This window comes from Ascaphus truei, chromosome 21 (genome assembly GCF_040206685.1).
Source record: "Ascaphus truei isolate aAscTru1 chromosome 21, aAscTru1.hap1, whole genome shotgun sequence".
NCBI classification, from domain to species: Eukaryota; Metazoa; Chordata; class Amphibia; order Anura; family Ascaphidae; genus Ascaphus; species Ascaphus truei.
The window spans coordinates 653,629-673,628 of record NC_134503.1 but is presented as its reverse complement, the minus strand read 5'-3'; the positions used below and the strand labels follow the sequence as shown (position 1 = coordinate 673,628).

Sequence of the window (20,000 nt, the reverse complement as noted above, 5' to 3'; positions counted from 1 at the left end):
ACCCGACCTTACACCTACTGTACAAACCAAAGTTTCTGAATGTCTCTCTGCTATATCATCCTGGATGGCCCTCCGCCGCCTTAAACTCAACATGGCTAAAACAGAGCTCCTCATACTTCTTCCCAAACCTGGCCCTACTACCTCCTTCCACATTACTGTTGGAACTACGATCATTCACCCAGTAGCCCAAGCACGCTGCCTAGGGGTCACACTCGACTCCTCTCTCACATTTGCCCCTCACATTCAAAACATTTCTAAAACCTGTCGCTTTTTCCTCCGCAATATAACAAAGATACGCCCTTTCCTCTGTTGCTCGACTGCTAAAACTCTGACTCAGGCCCTCATTCTCTCCCGTCTTGATTACTGTAACCTCCTGCTGTCCGGCCTTCCTGCCTCTCACCTGTCTCCCCTACAATCTATCCTTAACGCTGCTGCCAGAATCACTCTACTCTTTCCTAGATCTGTCTCAGAATCTCCCCTCATGAAATCCCTCTCCTGGCTTCCGATCAAATCCCGCATCTCACACTCCATTCTTCTCCTCACTTTTAAAGCTTTACACTCTTCTGCTCCTCCTTACATCTCAGCCCTAATTTCTCGTTATGCACCATCCAGACTCTTGCGTTCTTCTCAAGGATGTCTTCTTTCTACCCCCTTTGTATCTAAAGCCCTCTCCCGCCTTAAACCTTTTTCATTGACTGCCCCTCACCTCTGGAATGCCCTTCCCCTCAGTACCCGACTAGCACCCTCTCTATCCACCTTTAAGACCCACCTTAAGACACACTTGCTTAAAGAAGCATATGAATAGGACTGTGGCTATTCTGAACACATGGCACATAAAGCTTGGCCCCCTGCAGATGCACTTACCAGAACTCCCTCCTACTGTCTCTGTACGTTCTCCCTACCTACCAATTAGACTGTAAGCTCCTCGGAGCAGGGACTCCTCTTCCTTAATGTCTAAAGCACTTATTCCCATGATCTGTTATTTATATTATCTGTTATTTATTGGATTACCACATGTATTACTGCTGTGAAGCGCTATGTACATTAATGGCGCTATATAAATAAAGACATACAATACAATACAATACAATACAATGACAGAACACACACAGACACAGAGCCGAGCATTGTCCCCTGCAATACCGCCACAGCCACCGGGACTCCTCCCCAAAAGTGAGTAAGCACTCACCCACATGCCAGAGAGGGAGAATGATCGGATTCAGGGAGCACTCCGCTATCAGACGCCCAATGCCTGGAGAGAGAGAGACGGGGGCGAGCGTTGGTGAGGGGGAGACGGGGGCGAGCGTTGGTGAGGGGGAGACGGGGGCGAGCGTTGGTGAGGGGGAGACGGGGGCGAGCGTTGGTGAGGGGGAGACGGGGGCGAGCGTTGGTGAGGGGGAGACGGGGGCGAGCGTTGGTGAGGGGGAGACGGGGGCGAGCGTTGGTGAGGGGGAGACGGGGGCGAGCGTTGGTGAGGGGGAGACGGGGGCGAGCGTTGGTGAGGGGGAGACGGGGGCGAGCGTTGGTGAGGGGGAGACGGGGGCGAGCGTTGGTGAGGGGGAGACGGGGGCGAGCGTTGGTGAGGGGGAGACGGGGGCGAGCGTTGGTGAGGGGGAGACGGGGGCGAGCGTTGGTGAGGGGGAGACGGGGGCGAGCGTTGGTGAGGGGGAGACGGGGGCGAGCGTTGGTGAGAGGGAGACGGGGGGCAGCGTTAGTGAGACTGGGGCGGGCGTTAGTGAGAGGCAGACGGGGCGAGCGTTAGTGAGAGGCAGACGGGGCGAGCGTTAGTGAGAGGGACACGGGGGGAGCGTTAGTGAGACGGGGCGAGCGTTGGTGAGAGGGAGACGGGGGCGAGCGTTGGTGAGGGGGAGACGGGGCGAGCGTTGGTGAGGGGGAGACGGGGGCGAGCGTTGGTGAGGGGGAGACGGGGGCGAGCGTTGGTGAGGGGGAGACGGGGGCGAGCGTTGGTGAGGGGGAGACGGGGCGAGCGTTGGTGAGGGGGAGACGGGGGCGAGCGTTGGTGAGGGGGAGACGGGGGCGAGCGTTGGTGAGGGGGAGACGGGGGCGAGCGTTGGTGAGGGGGAGACGGGGGCGAGCGTTGGTGAGGGGGAGACGGGGGCGAGCGTTGGTGAGAGGGAGACGGGGGGCAGCGTTAGTGAGACTGGGGCGGGCGTTAGTGAGAGGCAGACGGGGCGAGCGTTAGTGAGAGGCAGACGGGGCGAGCGTTAGTGAGAGGCAGACGGGGCGAGCGTTAGTGAGAGGGACACGGGGGGAGCATTAGTGAGACGGGGCGAGCGTTGGTGAGAGGGAGACGGGGGCGAGCGTTGGTGAGAGGGAGACGGGGGCGAGCGTTAGGGAGAGGCAGACGGGGCGAGCGTTAGTGAGAGGGAGACGGGGCGAGCGTTGGTGAGAGGGAGACGGGGCGAGCGTTGGTGAGAGGCAGACGGGGCGAGCGTTAGTGAGAGGCAGACGGGGCGAGCGTTAGTGAGTGGCAGACGGGGGCGAGCGTTAGTGAGAGGCAGACGGGGGCGAGCGTTAGTGAGAGGCAGACGGGGGCGAGCGTTAGTGAGAGGCAGACGGGGGCGAGCGTTAGTGAGAGGCAGACGGGGGCGAGCGTTAGTGAGAGGCAGACGGGGGCGAGCGTTAGTGAGAGGCAGACGGGACGAGCGTTGGTGAGAGGCAGAAGGGGTGAGTGTTAGTGAGAGGCAGACGGGGGCGAGCGTTAGTGAGAGGCAGACGGGGCGAGCGTTAGTGAGAGGCAGACGGGGCGAGCGTTAGTGAGTGGCAGACGGGGCGAGCGTTAGTGAGAGGCAGACGGGGCGAGCGTTAGTGAGAGGCAGACGGGGCGAGCGTTAGTGAGAGGCAGACGGGGGCGAGCGTTAGTGAGAGGCAGACGGGGCGAGCGTTAGTGAGAGGCAGACGGGGCGAGCGTTAGTGAGAGGCAGACGGGGCGAGCGTTAGTGAGAGGGAGACGGGGTGAGTGTTAGTGAGAGGCAGACGGAGTGAGTGTTAGTGAGAGGCAGACGGGGCGTGCGTTAGTGAGAGGCAGACAGGGGCGAGCGTTGGTGAGAGGAAGACGGGGCGAGCGTTAGTGAGAGGGAGACGGGGTGAGTATTAGTGAGAGGCAGACGGGGCGAGTGTTAGTGAGAGGCAGACGGGGCGAGCGTTAGTGAGAGGCAGACAGGGGCGAGCGTTAGTGAGAGGAAGACGGGGTGAGTGTTAGTGATAATCCTGTACCACCCTTAGTAATAGGGGGGTTTGGCGGTCAGTTTGTGAATCCACATGGAACCTCTTCTGATAAAACAAGACATTCCACCTTATAAAAGGGTCACCCTCCCCTGATGTGCACTCACCCCACTTCAGCCGCACAGACTCCTGGGTTACGTTAACTTTCCCTAAATGGTAAAACAAGGAAAACATAAATCAGAGCACGAGAGCGCACAATGCAAATACTCATCCCATCCTAGGACTGACCCCACACACCCGGCTCCCCCTCCTAACCCCGCACACACTGCTCCCCCTCCTAACCCCGCACACCCAGCTCCCCCTCCTAACCCCGCACACCCAGCTCCCCCTCCTAACCCCGCACACACAGCTCCCCCTCCTAACCCCGCACACCCAGCTCCCCCTCCTAACCCCGCACCCCCTCCTAACCCTGCACACCCAGCTCCCCCTCCTAACCCCGCACACACTGCTCCCCCTCCTAACCCCGCACACCCAGCTCCCCCTCCTAAGCCCGCACACACTGCTCCCCCTCTTAACCCCGCACACCCAGCTCCCCCTCCTAACCCCGCACACCCAGCTCCCCCTCCTAACTCCGCACACCCAGCTCCCCCTCCTAACCCTGCATACCCAGCTCCCCCTCCTAACCCCGCACACCCAGCTCCCCCTCCTAAGCCCGCACACACTGCTCCCCCTCCTAACCCCGCACACACTGCTCCCCCTCCTAACCCCGCACACACAGCTCCCCTACTAACCCCGCTCCCCCTCCTAACCCCGCACACCCAGCTCCCCCTCCTAACCCCGCACACCCAGCTCCCCCTCCTAACCCCGCACACCCAGCTCCCCCTCCTAACCCCGCACACCCAGCTCCCCCTCCTAACCCCGCACACCCAGCTCCCCCTCCTAACCCCGCACACCCAGCTCCCCCTCCTAACCCCGCACACCCAGCTCCCCCTCCTAACCCCGCACACCCAGCTCCCCCTCCTAACCCCGCACACCCAGCTCCCCCTCCTAAGCCCGCACACACTGCTCCCCCTCTTAACCCCGCACACCCAGCTCCCCCTCCTAACCCCGCACACCCAGCTCCCCCTCCTAACTCCGCACACCCAGCTCCCCCTCCTAACCCTGCATACCCAGCTCCCCCTCCTAACCCCGCACACCCAGCTCCCCCTCCTAAGCCCGCACACACTGCTCCCCCTCCTAACCCCGCACACACTGCTCCCCCTCCTAACCCCGCACACACAGCTCCCCTACTAACCCCGCTCCCCCTCCTAACCCCGCACACCCAGCTCCCCCTCCTAACCCCGCACACCCAGCTCCCCCTCCTAACCCCGCACACCCAGCTCCCCCTCCTAACCCCGCACACCCAGCTCCCCCTCCTAACCCCGCACACCCAGCTCCCCCTCCTAACCCCGCACACCCAGCTCCCCCTCCTAACCCCGCACACCCAGCTCCCCCTCCTAACCCCGCACACCCAGCTCCCCCTCCTAACCCCGCACACACTGCTCCCCCTCCTAACCCCGCACACCCAGCTCCCCCTCCTAACCCCGCACACACTGCTCCCCCTCCTAACCCCGCACACCCAGCTCCCCCTCCTAACCCCGCACACCCAGCTCCCCCTCCTAACCCCGCACACCCAGATCCCCCTCCTAACCCCGCACACCCAGCTCTCCCTCCTAACCCCGCACACCCAGCTCCCCCTCCTAACCCCGCACACACTGCTCCCCCTCCTAACCCCGCACACCCAGCTCCCCCTCCTAACCCCGCACACCCAGCTCCCCCTCCTAACCCCGCACACCCAGCTCCCCCTCCTAACCCCGCACACCCAGCTCCCCCTCCTAACCCCGCACACCCAGCTCCCCCTCCTAACCCCGCACACCCAGCTCCCCCTCCTAACCCCGCACACCCAGCTCCCCCTCCTAACCCCGCACACCCAGCTCCCCCTCCTAACCCCGCACACCCAGCTCTCCCTCCTAACCCCGCACACACAGCTCCCCCTCCTAACCCCGCACACCCAGCTCCCCCTCCTAACTCCGCACACCCAGCTCCCCCTCCTAACCCCGCACACCCAGCTCCCCCTCCTAACCCCGCACACACTGCTCCCCCTCCTAACTCCGCACACCCAGCTCCCCCTCCTAACCCCGCACACCCAGCTCCCCCTCCTAACCCCGCACACACTGCTCCCCCTCCTAACCCCGCACACCCAGCTCCCCCTCCTAACCTTCAGGGAACATGTGCACCCAGTCTCCATGATTCAGCTTCTCCAGGATGAAGTCCATTCCTCTCTGATACACCCCGTCCCCTGAGATCAGACATGGGACACACACTAATTGCAGGACACACGTGGGAAGGAACCGTGGCACCCCTCACAACACTGCACTTATCTATTACTTTAATAACGTGGCAAATTACAGAACAAGTTCTTACCAGAAAGAGCAGGAGATGGATTACATCTAATATTACATAGAGCAGGGGGGCTCAACCCCAATCCTCAACAGGGCAGGTTTTCAGGATATCCCTGCTTCAGCACAGGTGGCTCAATCAGTCCCAGCTTCAGCACAGGTGGCTCAATCAGAGCCACCTCTGCTGAAGCTGGGATATCCTGAAAACCTGACCTGTTTGGGGGGATTGAGGACTGGAGCTGAAGCTGTATTACAGCCCAAAAGGTTAAATGAGGGAAATAATAAGAGGTTTACTGAATGATTATATATATATATATATATATATATATCTCTGCAGTACCAGACTGGACTGTGTATAGATTATATTCTTTGCGTCCAAGCGCGGGAAAGTCTCTCGCATTGTAACACTGGGAAATGATCACACTTTGTATAGGGTTTTATTTGGGGTTTCACTTTGCACACCTTCTATATAACCGAGAACATTACTGCTATAGTTATAGTATATATAGTATATATATATAGCCCTTTCATACAGTATATGGCTAGCCAGGTTGAGACTGATTGCATAAAGTAGAATTGGTCATGTGTTCATGACATCACATGAAGGGGTGGGGGCTACCTACCTCCTGCCCCAGGGGTGGGTACTTACCCCGGCACACGGGCACACACTGTCCCAGGCTGAAGAACTTGGAGTGCAGCTCCCGTGTGAAGCAGATATCCGCCGCCGTGGGGGTCCTGTGACAGGGGACACGGCACTCAGATCTCCCATAATGCACTTCTGCGGGATGCCATGAGTGGGCCAGGGAGGAGGGGCTCCACAAATACTGGACACAATGGTGAAAGGTGCGACGCGCTCGAGACACACACACCTCTCTGCTCCATGCTGTTTCCTCCTCACCTTGGCTCCACCCCCAGGCTGCTGACACCACCTCCTGATTGGCTGCATTACCCAGCAGCAGCCGGTCAGGTCACTATGTCCAGAGAGATAATACCGGACACATACATGTCCAGTATTACCTCTAACTTTTTACTGGACAGAGTGTCCAAATACAGGACCGTCCGGTTCAATACTAGACACCTGGCCGCCCTGTAACAGGTTAAGTTGGTGACATTGGATGGTGTACATCGCCTCATCCATCATTCAGAGCTCTACTGCTTCAGCCTGGCGAATCCCGGATTCTGGGATCATGCGTCCCAGTCTGATCAGATTTAACCCTCCGATTGCTGGAGATCTGCTCTGTGAACTTGGCAGTGGGTACTCACCACCTCATCCTGCGCAGGTTCCAGATGTGCTTCAACTTCAGGATACCTGGAAGACAGAGAGGTCTCATACACCCGCTGCCGTCTCATACACCCGCTGCCGTCTCATACACCCGCTGCCGTCTCATACACCCGCTGCCGTCTCATACACCCGCTGCCGTCTCATACACCCGCTGCCGTCTCATACACCCGCTGCCGTCTCATACACCCGCTGCCGTCTCCTACCCCCTCCCACCAACATTTCCAGGACTTGCCACTTCGAGTGCAAGCTCTGCAGGACAGGCATTCCCTTTTACGAATGTTGTGTGTAAGTTAATGCCCCAGCACCCAAGCTGCATCAGCAGGATGTCATTACTGCCCTGACACACTGTATTCTGGAGTCTGTGCCCCTGTGTGGTACTAGAATTAATCCTGGAACAACAGTACAGAACACCTATTAGAGTGTAAGCTGTATGGGGCAGGCATTCCCTGTTCTCTGTGCTTCCACTCATATGTAATGTTCTTATTCCGGACTGTATATACGGGTCCCTATACTTTGAAATCGCCCCCTTTGCCCTCCCAGATACTATAGAATGGCTCTTGGAAGGGCCTGGCAGAGTGCCCTCCCAGATCTCTCCTACCCCATATGTGGGGGTCGTCCATGCAGGACTGGTGGTTGGAGATGGTGAGGAGCGGCGTGTCCTGCCTGCGTGTCTCGATCAGCTCATACAGGACCTCCTTGTTGTGAACGTCGAGATGATTCATGTACTCTGCGGGAGACAGAGAGAGGCGCTCAACACGCGTGCGACATGCACAAAGGACACGGGAACTAGTATAGTGAGTGACAGGAGGGTGGTACGGGCCATTGAGCCCGTCCTTCCCACCTTAGGGTGACACAGTAACACATGTAGGCTGTCCTTTACGCCATAGACTGAAGATATCTATGGCCAAAGCAGCTCATACGACAGGAGGACAGTGGCGGAAAAGCCTAGGCCCGTGGAATTGGTCCCTCCCACCCTGGGGCGATACAGTGACAGACAAAACCCGACGTGCCCACAACTTACTGGTCCACACCCAGCTGTAGGTGCCCACAAGACCCATCACCACAGTGCTTGTGAGGTGCCAGGGCAGGCGGGGGTGGGCGGGGAATGGCCATTTCACCAGCAGAGGCATCTTCCCACGAGAGGTAACCAGCACCTCTGATCAGCGACCTGTGGAAAGCACAAGCAGGGTGATCCCGTTACACTCAGCACTGACCCACCGGAGGAAATACTCGTCTGCCTGTGGGGGTCAGAACTACAACCAGTCGCTCACACTGACCCACCGGAGGAAATACTCGTGTGCCTGTGGGGGTCAGAACTACAACCAGTCGCTCACACTGACCCACCGGAGGAAATACTCGTGTGCCTGTGGGGGTCAGAACTACAACCAGTCGCTCACACTGACCCACCGGAGGAAATACTCGTGTGCCTGTGGGGGTCAGAACTACAACCAGTCGCTCACACTGACCCACCGGAGGAAATACTCGTCTGCCTCTGGGGTCAGAACTACAACCAGTCGCTCACACTGACCCACCGGAGGAAATACTCGTCTGCCTCTGGGGTCAGAACTACAACCAGTCGCTCACACTGACCCACCGGAGGAAATACTCGTCTGCCTGTGGGTGTCAGAACTACAACCAGTCGCTCACACTGACCCACCGGAGGAAATACTCGTGTGCCTGTGGGGTCAGAACTACAACCAGTCGCTCACACTGACCCCACCGGAGGAAATACTCGTCTGCCTGTGGGGTCAGAACTACAACCAGTCGCTCACACTGACCCACCGGAGGAAATACTCGTGTGCCTGTGGGGTCAGAACTACAACCAGTCGCTCACACTGACCCACCGGAGGAAATACTCGTCTGCCTGTGGGGTCAGAACTACAACCAGTCGCTCACACTGACCCACCGGAGGAAATACTCGTTTGCCTGTGGGGTCAGAACTACAACCAGTCGCTCACACTGACCCACCGGAGGAAATACTCGTCTGCCTGTGGGGTCAGAACTACAACCAGTCGCTCACACTGACCCACCGGAGGAAATACTCGTCTGCCTGTGGGGTCAGAACTACAACCAGTCGCTCACACTGACCCACCGGAGGAAATACTCGTGTGCCTGTGGGGGTCAGAACTACAACCAGTCGCTCACACTGACCCACCGGAGGAAATACTCGTCTGCCTGTGGGGTCAGAACTACAACCAGTCGCTCACACTGACCCACCAGAGGAAATACTCGTGTGCCTGTGGGGTCAGAACTACAACCAGTCGCTCACACTGACCCACCGGAGGAAATACTCGTCTGCCTGTGGGGTCAGAACTACAACCAGTCGCTCACACTGACCCACCGGAGGAAATACTCGTCTGCCTGTGGGGTCAGAACTACAACCAGTCGCTCACACTGACCCACCGGAGGAAATACTCGTCTGCCTGTGGGGTCAGAACTACAACCAGTCGCTCACACTGACCCACCGGAGGAAATACTCGTCTGCCTGTGGGGTCAGAACTACAACCAGTCGCTCACACTGACCCACCGGAGGAAATACTCGTCTGCCTGTGGGGTCAGAACTACAACCAGTCGCTCACACTGACCCACCGGAGGAAATACTCGTCTGCCTGTGGGGTCAGAACTACAACCAGTCGCTCACACTGACCCACCGGAGGAAATACTCGTCTGCCTGTGGGGTCAGAACTACAACCAGTCGCTCACACTGAACCCACTGGAGGAAATCCCTTTTTCTCCCTGTGCCTCACGCATAATATTGGGAAATATTATTTCATCATTATGCACAAACACATGCTGCAGCGCAGTACAATAGCGTGGGATACACTGCGCTGCTCCCTGCTGTAGGGCGAAGCTCTTCAACTAGTTTTTCAAAGGGTCCCGTCCGGACAAATGACACAAGTATAGTAATGTCATTTTATACGGTATGTATAACGCCAGGAACACCATTATACTTCAATAAAAGAATAAGTGAGAGTTCACAAACGGCCAACTCTGCATTGTATCATTTCATTTTCTCAGCTAAATAGCGACTGTTAGTGTGAAAAAGTCCGATCCGCTATAATTAGCAGGAGGTCCGTGGGCCCCCAACGAAAACAGTCTCATGTGGGGTGCGGAGGAAGGAGATTTGTCTATGGGTTCAGTTTACAGGTCGCAGATTGGAAAACTGGGGTGTGCACAGCGGTGTAATCCAGACACAAACCCCAAGAACACCGCTTTATTGCCCCATCACCCTCCCCTTAATAACAATACCAAATAAGTAAACATGGGAAGGATGGGGATCCAGGGAGTCATGTCATGGTCAGCATGGAGGCAGGAAGGAATTTATTTGATGAGATCATTAGATAATGTGTCACTGGGGTTTGTGTTTGCTTCCTCTGGATCACTATACTCGGATATAGGATAGAGTATCTGGCATCTAAATCTAGCATAGGTTGGACGTGGTGGACGTACGTCTTTTTTCAATCTCATCTACTATGTAACTATGTAATTCTCTCTTTTACATCGAGAGTGCGCCAATTACCCCTCACTCATCTATGCCCATCCACTTACTCCTCACTTCTACACTCATTACCCCCCACACTCCTCCATGCCCCCTTATTACCCCCTCACATTCCATGTCTCCATATTACCCCCTCACATGCCTCCATACCCCCTATTACCACCTCACTCTCCTCCATGCCTCCTTATTACCCCCTCACACTCCATGTCTCCATACTACCCCCTCACATGCCTCCATACCCCCTATTACCACCTCACACTCCTCCATGCCCCCTTATTACCCCCTCACACTCCATGTCTCCATATTACCCCCTCACATGCCTCCATACCCCCTATTACCACCTCACTCTCCTCCATGCCTCCTTATTACCCCCTCACACTCCTCCATGTCTCCATATTACCCCTCACATATCTCCATACCCCTTATTATTCCCTCACTCTCCTCCATGCCCATTTATTACCCCTCACACCAAGTCCCCTTATTACCCCCTCACACCATGTCCCCTTATTACCCCCTCACACTCCTCTATGCCCCCTTATTAGCCCCTCTCTCCTCCATGCCCCTTTATTACCCCCTCACACCAAGTCCCCTTATTACCCCCTCACACCCCTCTATGCCCCCTTATTACCCCCTCACACTACATGTCCCCCTATTACCTCCTCACTCCATGCCTCCTTATTACCCCCTCACACTCATACACCCCACCCCCTCACACTCCTCCATACCCCCTATTACCCTCTCACACGCCTGCATATAACCTCCTCACACCTCCATATTACCCCCATTCCCCCTTATTACCCCTCACGCTCCTCCATGCCCCCTTATTACCCCCTCACACTCCATGCCCCCTTATTCCCCCTCACTCAATGCCCCCTTATTCCCCCCCATATTACCCAATCACACTCCTCCATACCCCCTCCCCCATGTCCCCTTATTACCCCCTTACACTCCTCCATGCCCCCTCACACTCCCCTTCAATTCTCTACGACCCCCTAATTCGCTGTATTACCCCTGCAATGCCCTTACCCCACGTCTCTATGCCCCGCCTACTTGTCTTCTCCGTGCACACCGGCGGAAACCGATGCTAAGTGTTGCAGAATACAGGTGCCTTAACCTTGTAGCGGCCATCTTTGTTTCGGGCACACGGCCCTGAGTCCTCCGAGGCAGAGCATTGCACACACATAAGCACACAGCGCAACCCGTGCACACCCTACGGGCCCTCTGGATTCTGAAACCCTTGCACGCCGCTTTGCAGACTCCGCCGGCACTCGACGAGTTAACTTCGACGCTACCCCTACCAAAGATGGCCGCCGCGCGACCTCCGTGTCCAGGAGCCTAACAACCGGGCGTTGTCAGGGCGTGTCCATCCCGCGAGGGAGGAAGTGGCTGTGCAGGCAGCTCGCCCTGCCCTCTTCGCTCCTGGTGCATTCTGGTCAATGTAGTTCCCCTGTCTGCTGGCTGGAGAGTCTGGGCTGACACATGGCGCAGGGGATGTCACTGCTTGTGCTATGGGGTCACCTCCAGCCACCCCTCATGTGCCCTAAACACATCAGGGAGCTCACCCATCACTTATCCCACATAGGGTTTAATGGGCTCACCCTTCTGACGCATGATTTATCCCATATAGGATTTAATAGGATTTAATGGGCTCACCCTTCTAACGCATGATTTATCCCATATAGGATTTAATAGGGTTTAATGGGCTCACCCTTCTAACGCATGATTTATCCCATATAGGATTTAATGGGCTCACCCTTCTAACGCATGATTTATCCCATATAGGATTTAATAGGGTTTAATGGGCTCACCCTTCTGACACGCATCATTTATCCCACATAGGATTTAATGGGCTCACCCTTCTGACACGCATCATTTGTCCCATATAGGATTTAATGGGCTCACCCTTCTGACACGCATCATTTGTCCCATATAGGATTTAATGGGCTCACCCTTCTGACACGCATCATTTGTCCCATATAGGATTTAATGGGCTCACCCTTCTGACACGCATCATTTGTCCCATATAGGATTTAATGGGCTCACCCTTCTGACACGCATCATTTGTCCCATATAGGATTTAATGGGCTCACCCTTCTGACACGCATCATTTGTCCCATATAGGATTTAATGGGCTCACCCTTCTGACACGCATCATTTGTCCCATATAGGATTTAATGGGCTCACCCTTCTGACACGCATCATTTGTCCCATATAGGATTTAATGGGCTCACCCTTCTGACCCGCACCATTTATCCCATAAAAATGACAATGGCATCACAATCTTGAAAATCACAATTCTCGCTGGTGTATTGATTCGTTTCCAGCTATGTACGTATGTATGTGTCTTTATTTATATAGCACCATTAGTGTACATAGCGCTTCACATTAGTAATACACGTGACAATCACATCCAGCTGTGCTTCAGTTCTTTAAGGTACCAATCCGAGGCCTGCTCAGTCTTCATAGGGTTACAGTCCTGCCTGTAAGCTTTCTGTCACTGGGATCGGGGCGATGGGGGGGTAATTAGGAGACGTCACACTTTGTCCGGGATCAGCCAGTTTAGGAGTGTCATGGACACCTCAAACCCCAAGAAGCACGCCTGCAACGAGCAAACACAAGAGGGACCGATGAGACGCAGTCACATACTAATAACCCGTGACACGGAGCAGCGCATTCTAATACCGTGGCCCTGCTGGCAGTGAGAGGGTTAAAGCCAGTGTTCCTGTGATGCTCGGTATTAAATCCGCAGTCCTCCTCCCGGAGACGCCCTGCGTGAGTTTAACGCGGACATGACGGGAGTTTCTTGTCCCCTTTAACATGTTATTCCTGGTTTTATTCAGTGTTAAAAATAATGATTTTCTCCATCTCCGGAGGTTACCATGGTAACCGTTAGACTGCGCCGGACTCTGGGGAGAGCCCATTTTAACCTCCCAGACACTCAATATTATAACGCCTCTATCTCCTGAACGGAGTGCAGGGGAAACAAAATGGAGGTCTGCATCTCCAGCAACGCACGTCGCAATTTCCTATTGGCCCCATGAAGTGTCGGCGGCGCCATCGCTAAGTCCCCGGTGCAGAAATGAACGCGGCCCGACTCCAGAGGCCCCCTGCTGGGGGGGGGTCTCATTAACTAAACAGCGTTCTGCCGCAGGACGGGCTGTGGGGTCTCCCTGCTCCAGAAGGCGTTTCATGGCAGAACGCCGCTCCGGGTGTTAATAATGGGGAATCTGGCGCCTCTCGGGACAGCCGTCGCGATAAAAGCCGGGGGAGGGTCGAACGTCGACAAACAAATCCCCGTATTTCCCCCGTCCTGGGACTTCCACTGAATTAACTATTTGACGAGCACCCGCGGCTGACGCTCTCTGCTATATTTCTGGAGCACTGCTTAGTACACATGGGCAGCTCAGCGTGCACCCCCAGACGCCTTCACTTACTGCGTTGGCGGGGAAGGCGCGCAGCATGGCGGCTGTGAATCCTTTGAACAGACCGCGGGGTCCTTCCTCCCGCAGAACTTCTCTCAGGACGTCTAAGAAACCCCCATACCGGCTCACCGGAGCTGCAAAAACAGCACAGGGACACGTCACCCGCTGTGTGTGTGCGGGGGGGACACGGAGAGAGGTGCAGTGTGTGTGCAGGGGGGACACAGAGAGAGGTGCAGTGTCACCCGCTGTGTGTGTGCGGGGGGGACACGGAGAGAGGTGCAGTGTGTGTGCGGGGGGGACACAGAGAGAGGTGCAGTGTCACCCGCTGTGTGTGTGCGGGGGGGATACAGAGAGAGGTGCAGTGTCACCCGCTGTGTGTGTGCGGGGGGGACATAGAGAGAGGTGCAGTGTGTGTGCGGGGGACACACAGAGAGAGGTGCAGTGTGTGTGCGGGGGGGACACAGAGAGAGGTGCAGTGTCACCCGCTGTGTGTGTGCGGGGGGGATACAGAGAGAGGTGCAGTGTGTGTGCGGGGGGGACACAGAGAGAGGTGCAGTGTCACCTGCTGTGTGTGTGCGGGGGGGGACACAGAGAGAGGTGCAGTGTCACCCGCTGTGTGTGTGCGGGGGGGACATAGAGAGAGGTGCAGTGTGTGTGCGGGGGGGACACAGAGAGAGGTGCAGTGTGTGTGCGGGGGGGACACAGAGAGGTGCAGTGTCACCCGCTGTGTGTGTGCGGGGGGGATACAGAGAGAGGTGCAGTGTGTGTGCGGGGGGACACAGAGAGAGGTGCAGTGTCACCCGCTGTGTGTGTGCGGGGGGGATACAGAGAGAGGTGCAGTGTGTGTGCGGGGGGGACACAGAGAGAGGTGCAGTGTCACCTGCTGTGTGTGTGCGGGGGGACACAGAGAGAGGTGCAGTGTCACCCGCTGTGTGTGTGCGGGGGGACACAGAGAGAGGTGCAGTGTGTGTGCGGGGGGGACACAGAGGTGCAGTGTGTGTGCGGTCGAGGACACAGAGAGAGGTGCAGTAGGTGTGAGGGGGGGACACAGAGAGAGGTGCAGTGTCACCCGCTGTGTGTGCGGGGGGGACACAGAGAGAGGTGCAGTGTGTGTGCGGGGGGACACAGAGAGAGGTGCAGTGTCACCCGCTGTGTGTGCGGGGGGGACACAGAGAGAGGTGCAGTGTCACCCGCTGTGTGTGTGCGGGGGGGGGACACAGAGAGAGGTGCAGTGTCACCCGCTGTGTGTGCGGGGGGGACACAGAGAGAGGTGCAGTGTCACCCGCTGTGTGTGCGGGGGGGACACAGAGAGAGGTGCATTGTCACCCGCTGTGTTTGTGCGGGGGGGACAGAGAGAGGTGCAGTGTCACCCGCTGTGTGTGCGGGGGTCACAGAGAGAAGTGCAGTGTCACCCACTTTGTGTGTGCGGGGTGGGGGACACAGAGAGAGGTGCAGTGTCACACCTGTGTGTGTGGGAGGGGGGACACAGGGAGAGGTGCAGTGTCACACCTGTGTGTGTGCGGGGGGACACAGAGAGAGGTGCAGTGTCACACCTGTGTGTGGAAGGGGGGACACAGAGAGAGGTGCAGTGTCACACCTGTGTGTGCGGGGGGACACAGAGAGAGGTGCAGTGTCACACCTGTGTGTGTGGGAGGGGGGACACAGGGAGAGGTGCAGTGTCACACCTGTGTGTGGAAGGGGGGGCACAGAGAGAGGTGCAGTGTCACACCTGTGTGTGTGCGGGGGGGCAGAGCAGTGTGTATGGTCAGTCCTGGAATAGCAGAGCAGTGTATATGGTCAGTACTGGAATAGCAGAGCAGTGTGTGGTCAGTACTGGAATAGCAGAGCAGTGTGTGGTCAGTACTGGAATATAAGAGCAGTGTGTGGTCAGTACTGGAATAGCAGAGCAGTGTGGTCAGTACTGGAATAGCAGAGCAGTGTGTGGTCAGTACTGGAATAGCAGAGCAGTGTGTGGTCAGTACTGGAATAGCAGAGCAGTGTGTGGTCAGTACTGGAATAGCAGAGCAGTGTGTGGTCAGTACTGGAATAGCAGAGCAGTGTGTGGTCAGTACTGGAATAGCAGAGCAGTGTGTGGTCAGTACTGGAATATTAGAGCAGTGTGTGGTCAGTACTGGAATAGCAGAGCAGTGTGTGGTCAGTACTGGAATAGCAGAGCAGTGTGTGGTCAGTACTGGAATAGCAGTGCAGTGTATGGTCAGTACTGGAATAGCAGAGCAGTGTATGGTCAGTACTGGAATAGCAGAGCAGTGTGTGGTCAGTACTGGAATAGCAGAGCAGTGTATGGTCAGTACTGGAATAGCAGAGCAGTGTGTGGTCAGTACTGGAATAGCAGAGCAGTGTGTGGTCAGTACTGGAATAGCAGAGCAGTGTGTGGTCAGTACTGGAATAGCAGAGCAGTGTATGGTCAGTACTGGAATAACAGAGCAGTGTGTGGTCAGTACCGGAATAGCAGAGCAGTGTGTGGTCAGTACTGGAATAGCAGAGCAGTGTGTGGTCAGTACTGGAATAGCAGAGCAGTGTATGGTCAGTACTGGAATAGCAGAGCAGTGTATGGTCAGTACTGGAATAGCAGAGCAGTGTGTGGTCAGTACTGGAATAGCAGAGCAGTGTATGGTCAGTACTGGAATAGCAGAGCAGTGTATGGTCAGTACTGGAATAGCAGAGCAGTGTATGGTCAGTACTGGAATAGCAGAGCAGTGTATGGTCAGTACTGGAATAGCAGAGCAGTGTGTGGTCAGTACTGGAATAGCAGAGCAGTGTGTGGTCAGTACTGGAATAGCAGAGCAGTGTGTGGTCAGTACTGGAATAGCAGAGCAGTGTGTGGTCAGTACTGGAATAGCAGAGCAGTGTGTGGTCAGTACTGGAATAGCAGAGCAGTGTGTGGTCAGTACTGGAATAGCAGAGCAGTGTATGGTCAGTACTGGAATAGCAGAGCAGTGTGTGGTCAGTACTGGAATATTAGAGCAGTATAGGAGGATTAAGCACCTGTCTGGAAGCGGGACTTCAGCACGTCGGCAGGAATGGCGATCAGCCAGTTACACATCCCAGCCACGCCCCCGGCCAGCAGAATGTGCGCAGCGCTGAGCTCACTGACACTGCGAGGGAGAGAGTCATGCGCTTACCTCACCGAGCCGGGATAATACTCAGGAGTACGCCCCACCCGAGAATACTGACATCGTTACTGTATTCATAAACACGCTGTATACACAGAGAGTATAACACTCAGAGAAACGCGTAGGGAACCATTTCTTACCGCCTCTCTTTGTCCCTACTATCCTCCCACACACATTGTACTGCGCTGGGGCAGATGTTGGCGCCACCCAAATAAAAGATAACTAATAAATAATATTAGTCCCACTGCCGCTTTGTTCCCTCGTAAAGCCGCCCGCGGAATACACGGTTTGTACGGTCCCTTAACCCCCCGATCCCACAGGTACAGATCAATTAAAAAAGCATGGGGGGCGGGCACATCCAGCCCTCAAGGGCCATCAACAGGTCAGGTTTTCAGGATATCCCTGCTTCAGCACAAGTATTTCAATCAGTCCTGCTTCAGCACAGGTGGATCAATCAGTCCCTACTTCAGCCTTTGACGATTGAGCCACCTGTGCTGAAGCTCGGGTATCCTGAAAACCTGACCTGTTGGTGGTCCTGGAGGACTGGGGTTGCCCACCCCTGGGTTAACATGTCCCATTTTGGGGGAGTTCCCTAGTATCCCCCTCCTGACCTTCTGCCTTCCGCTGTGAGCTGCTCCTTCATCCACTCGTAGCTCATGAAATACACTCCGCTGGCTGGTACATCTATCAGCGGGACGGGACTGTGTGAGTACGATGCGTGTGTGTGTGTGTGTGTGTGTATTAACATAGCGCCATTAATGTACACAGCGCGTCACAGCAGTAATACACGTGACATAATCATATAAATAACAAATAATACAAATAACACATAATGGGGAGAAGCGTTTCAGACATAAAAGTAACATGTAGGAAAAGGAGTCCCTGCTCCGAAGAGCTTACAATCTAATTGGATACACTCCCTGATCCGGAGAGCTTACACTCCCTGATCTGGAGAGCTTACACTCCCTGATCTGGAGAGCTTACACTCACTGATCCGGGGAGAGCTTACACTCACTGACCCTGGGAGAGCTTACACTCCCTGATCTGGAGAGCTTACACTCCCTGATCCGGAGAGCTTACACTCCCTGACCCTGGGAGAGCTTACACTCACTGATCCGAGTAGAGCTTACACTCACTGGCCCTGGGAGAGCTTACACTCCCTGATCCGGAGAGCTTACACTCACTGATCCGGAGAGCTTACACTCCCTGATCTGGAGAGCTTACACTCCCTGATCCGGGGAGAGCTTACACTCCCTGACCCTGGGAGAGCTTACACTCCCTGATCCGAGTAGAGCTTACACTCCCTGAACCTGGGAGAGCTTACACTCACTGATCCGAGTAGAGCTTACACTCACTGATCAGGAGAGCTTGCACTCCCTGATCCGGAGAGCTTACACTCACTGATCCGGAGAGCTTACACTCCCTGATCCGGGGAGAGCTTACACTCACTGATTCGGGGAGAGCTTACACTCCCTGACCCTGGGAGCGCTTACACTCACTGATCCGAGTAGAGCTTACACTCACTGATCAGGAGAGCTTACACTCACTGATCAGGAGAGCTTGCACTCCCTGATCCGGAGAGCTTACACTCACTGATCCAGGGAGAGCTTACACTCACTGATCCGGGGAGAGCTTACACTCACTGATCCGGGGAGAGCCTACACTCACTGATCCGGGGAGAGCTTACACTCACTGATCCGGGGAGAGCTTACACTCACTGATCCGGGGAGAGCCTACACTCACTGATCCGGGGAGAGCTTACACTCACTGATCCGGGGAGAGCCTACACTCCCTGACCCTGGGAGAGCCTACACTCATTGACCCTGGGAGAGCTTACACTCACTGATCCGAGAGCTTACACTCCCTGATCCGGAGAGCTTACACTCCCTGATCCGGAGAGCTTACACTCACTGATCCGGAGAGCTTACACTCACTGATCCGGAGAGCTTACACTCCATGATCCGGAGAGCTTACACTCCCTGATCCGGAGAGCTTACACTCCCTGATCCGGAGAGCTTACACTCACTGATCCGGGGAGAGCTTACACTCACTGATCCGGGGAGAGCTTACACTCCCTGATCCGGAGAGCTTACACTCCCTGATCCGGAGAGCTTACACTCCCTGATCCGGAGAGCTTACACTCCCTGACCCGGAGAGCTTACACTCCATGATCCGGAGAGCTTACACTCCCTGATCCGGAGAGCTTACACTCACTGATCCAGGGAGAGCTTACACTCACTGATCCGGGGAGAGCTTACACTCACTGATCCGGGGAGAGCTTACACTCACTGATCCGGGGAGAGCTTACACTCACTGATCCGGGGAGAGCCTACACTCCCTGACCCTGGGAGAGCCTACACTCATTGACCCTGGGAGAGCTTACACTCACTGATCCGAGAGCTTACACTCCCTGATCCGGAGAGCTTACACTCCCTGATCCGGAAAGCTTACACTCCCTGATCCGGAAAGCTTACACTCACTGATCCGGAGAGCTTACACTCACTGATCCGGAGAGCTTACACTCCATGATCCGGAGAGCTTACACTCCCTGATCCGGAGAGCTTACACTCACTGATCCGGGGAGAGCTTACACTCACTGATCCGGGGAGAGCTTACACTCCCTGATCCGGAGAGCTTACACTCCCTGACCCGGAGAGCTTACACTCCATGATCCGGAGAGCTTACACTCACTGATCCGGGGAGCTTACACTCCCTGATCCGGAGAGCTTACACTCCCTGATCCGGAGAGCTTACACTCCCTGACCCGGAGAGCTTACACTCCCTGACCCGGAGAGCTCACACTCCCTGACCCGGGGAGCTTACACTCACTGATCCGGAGAGCTTACACTCCCTGATCCGGAGAGCTTACACTCCCTGATCCGGAGAGCTTACACTCACTGATCCGGAGAGCTTACACTCACTGATCCGGAGAGCTTACACTCCATGATCCGGAGAGCTTACACTCCCTGATCCGGAGAGCTTACACTCCCTGATCCGGAGAGCTTACACTCCCTGATCCGGAGAGCTTACACTCCCTGA

General features: G+C 55.9%; 2 protein-coding genes across 6 annotated transcripts in view; both read right to left on the bottom strand.

The window, feature by feature from the left end:
• TAFAZZIN (tafazzin, phospholipid-lysophospholipid transacylase) overlaps positions 1–11,820 on the bottom strand; it is a 21,148-nt gene extending 9,328 nt beyond the window's left edge. The window contains exons 1-8 of one of the 5 annotated variants that reach the window (XM_075578306.1): positions 11,704–11,820; positions 7,928–8,074; positions 7,505–7,633; positions 6,888–6,933; positions 6,274–6,359; positions 5,444–5,524; positions 3,354–3,395; positions 1,190–1,252 (exon numbers count right to left, since the gene is read on the bottom strand). In XM_075578306.1, coding sequence (XP_075434421.1) covers positions 1,190–1,252; positions 3,354–3,395; positions 5,444–5,524; positions 6,274–6,359; positions 6,888–6,933; positions 7,505–7,633; positions 7,928–8,036 — 556 coding nt within the window. In that variant the 5' untranslated portion in view covers positions 8,037–8,074; positions 11,704–11,820. Of the gene's footprint in view, positions 1–1,189; positions 1,253–3,353; positions 3,396–5,443; positions 5,525–6,273; positions 6,360–6,887; positions 6,934–7,504; positions 7,634–7,927; positions 8,075–11,431 lie in introns of all 5 variants that reach the window. The other 4 variants (XM_075578303.1, XM_075578304.1, XM_075578302.1 and 1 more) reach the window with 4 other exon arrangements.
• Positions 11,821–12,687: 867 nt separating this feature from the next.
• On the bottom strand, positions 12,688–17,811 carry LOC142472384 (mitochondrial carnitine/acylcarnitine carrier protein-like). Its single transcript, XM_075579493.1, has 4 exons — positions 17,573–17,811; positions 16,834–16,943; positions 13,840–13,961; positions 12,688–13,004 (listed from the first exon to the last, which is right to left on the bottom strand). The coding sequence occupies exons 1-4, from the start codon at positions 17,707–17,709 to the stop codon at positions 12,939–12,941; spliced, it is 435 nt and encodes a 144-aa protein (XP_075435608.1). The 5' UTR covers positions 17,710–17,811; the 3' UTR covers positions 12,688–12,938.
• Positions 17,812–20,000: the final 2,189 nt, after the last annotated feature.

What these genes read in the sequence shown, in the direction of transcription:
- LOC142472384 (XM_075579493.1), bottom strand. Translation starts at nt 17,709, where the DNA reads ATGTTAATACACACACACACACACACACACGCATCGTACTCACACAGT. An exon ending in CTCACAGCGGAAGGCAGAAG is followed by an intron (nt 16,944 to 17,572) that starts GTCAGGAGGGGG and finishes TCTCCCTCGCAG; the next exon opens with TGTCAGTGAGCTCAGCGCTG. An exon ending in GAAGTCCCGCTTCCAGACAG is followed by an intron (nt 13,962 to 16,833) that starts GTGCTTAATCCT and finishes CTGTTTTTGCAG; the next exon opens with CTCCGGTGAGCCGGTATGGG.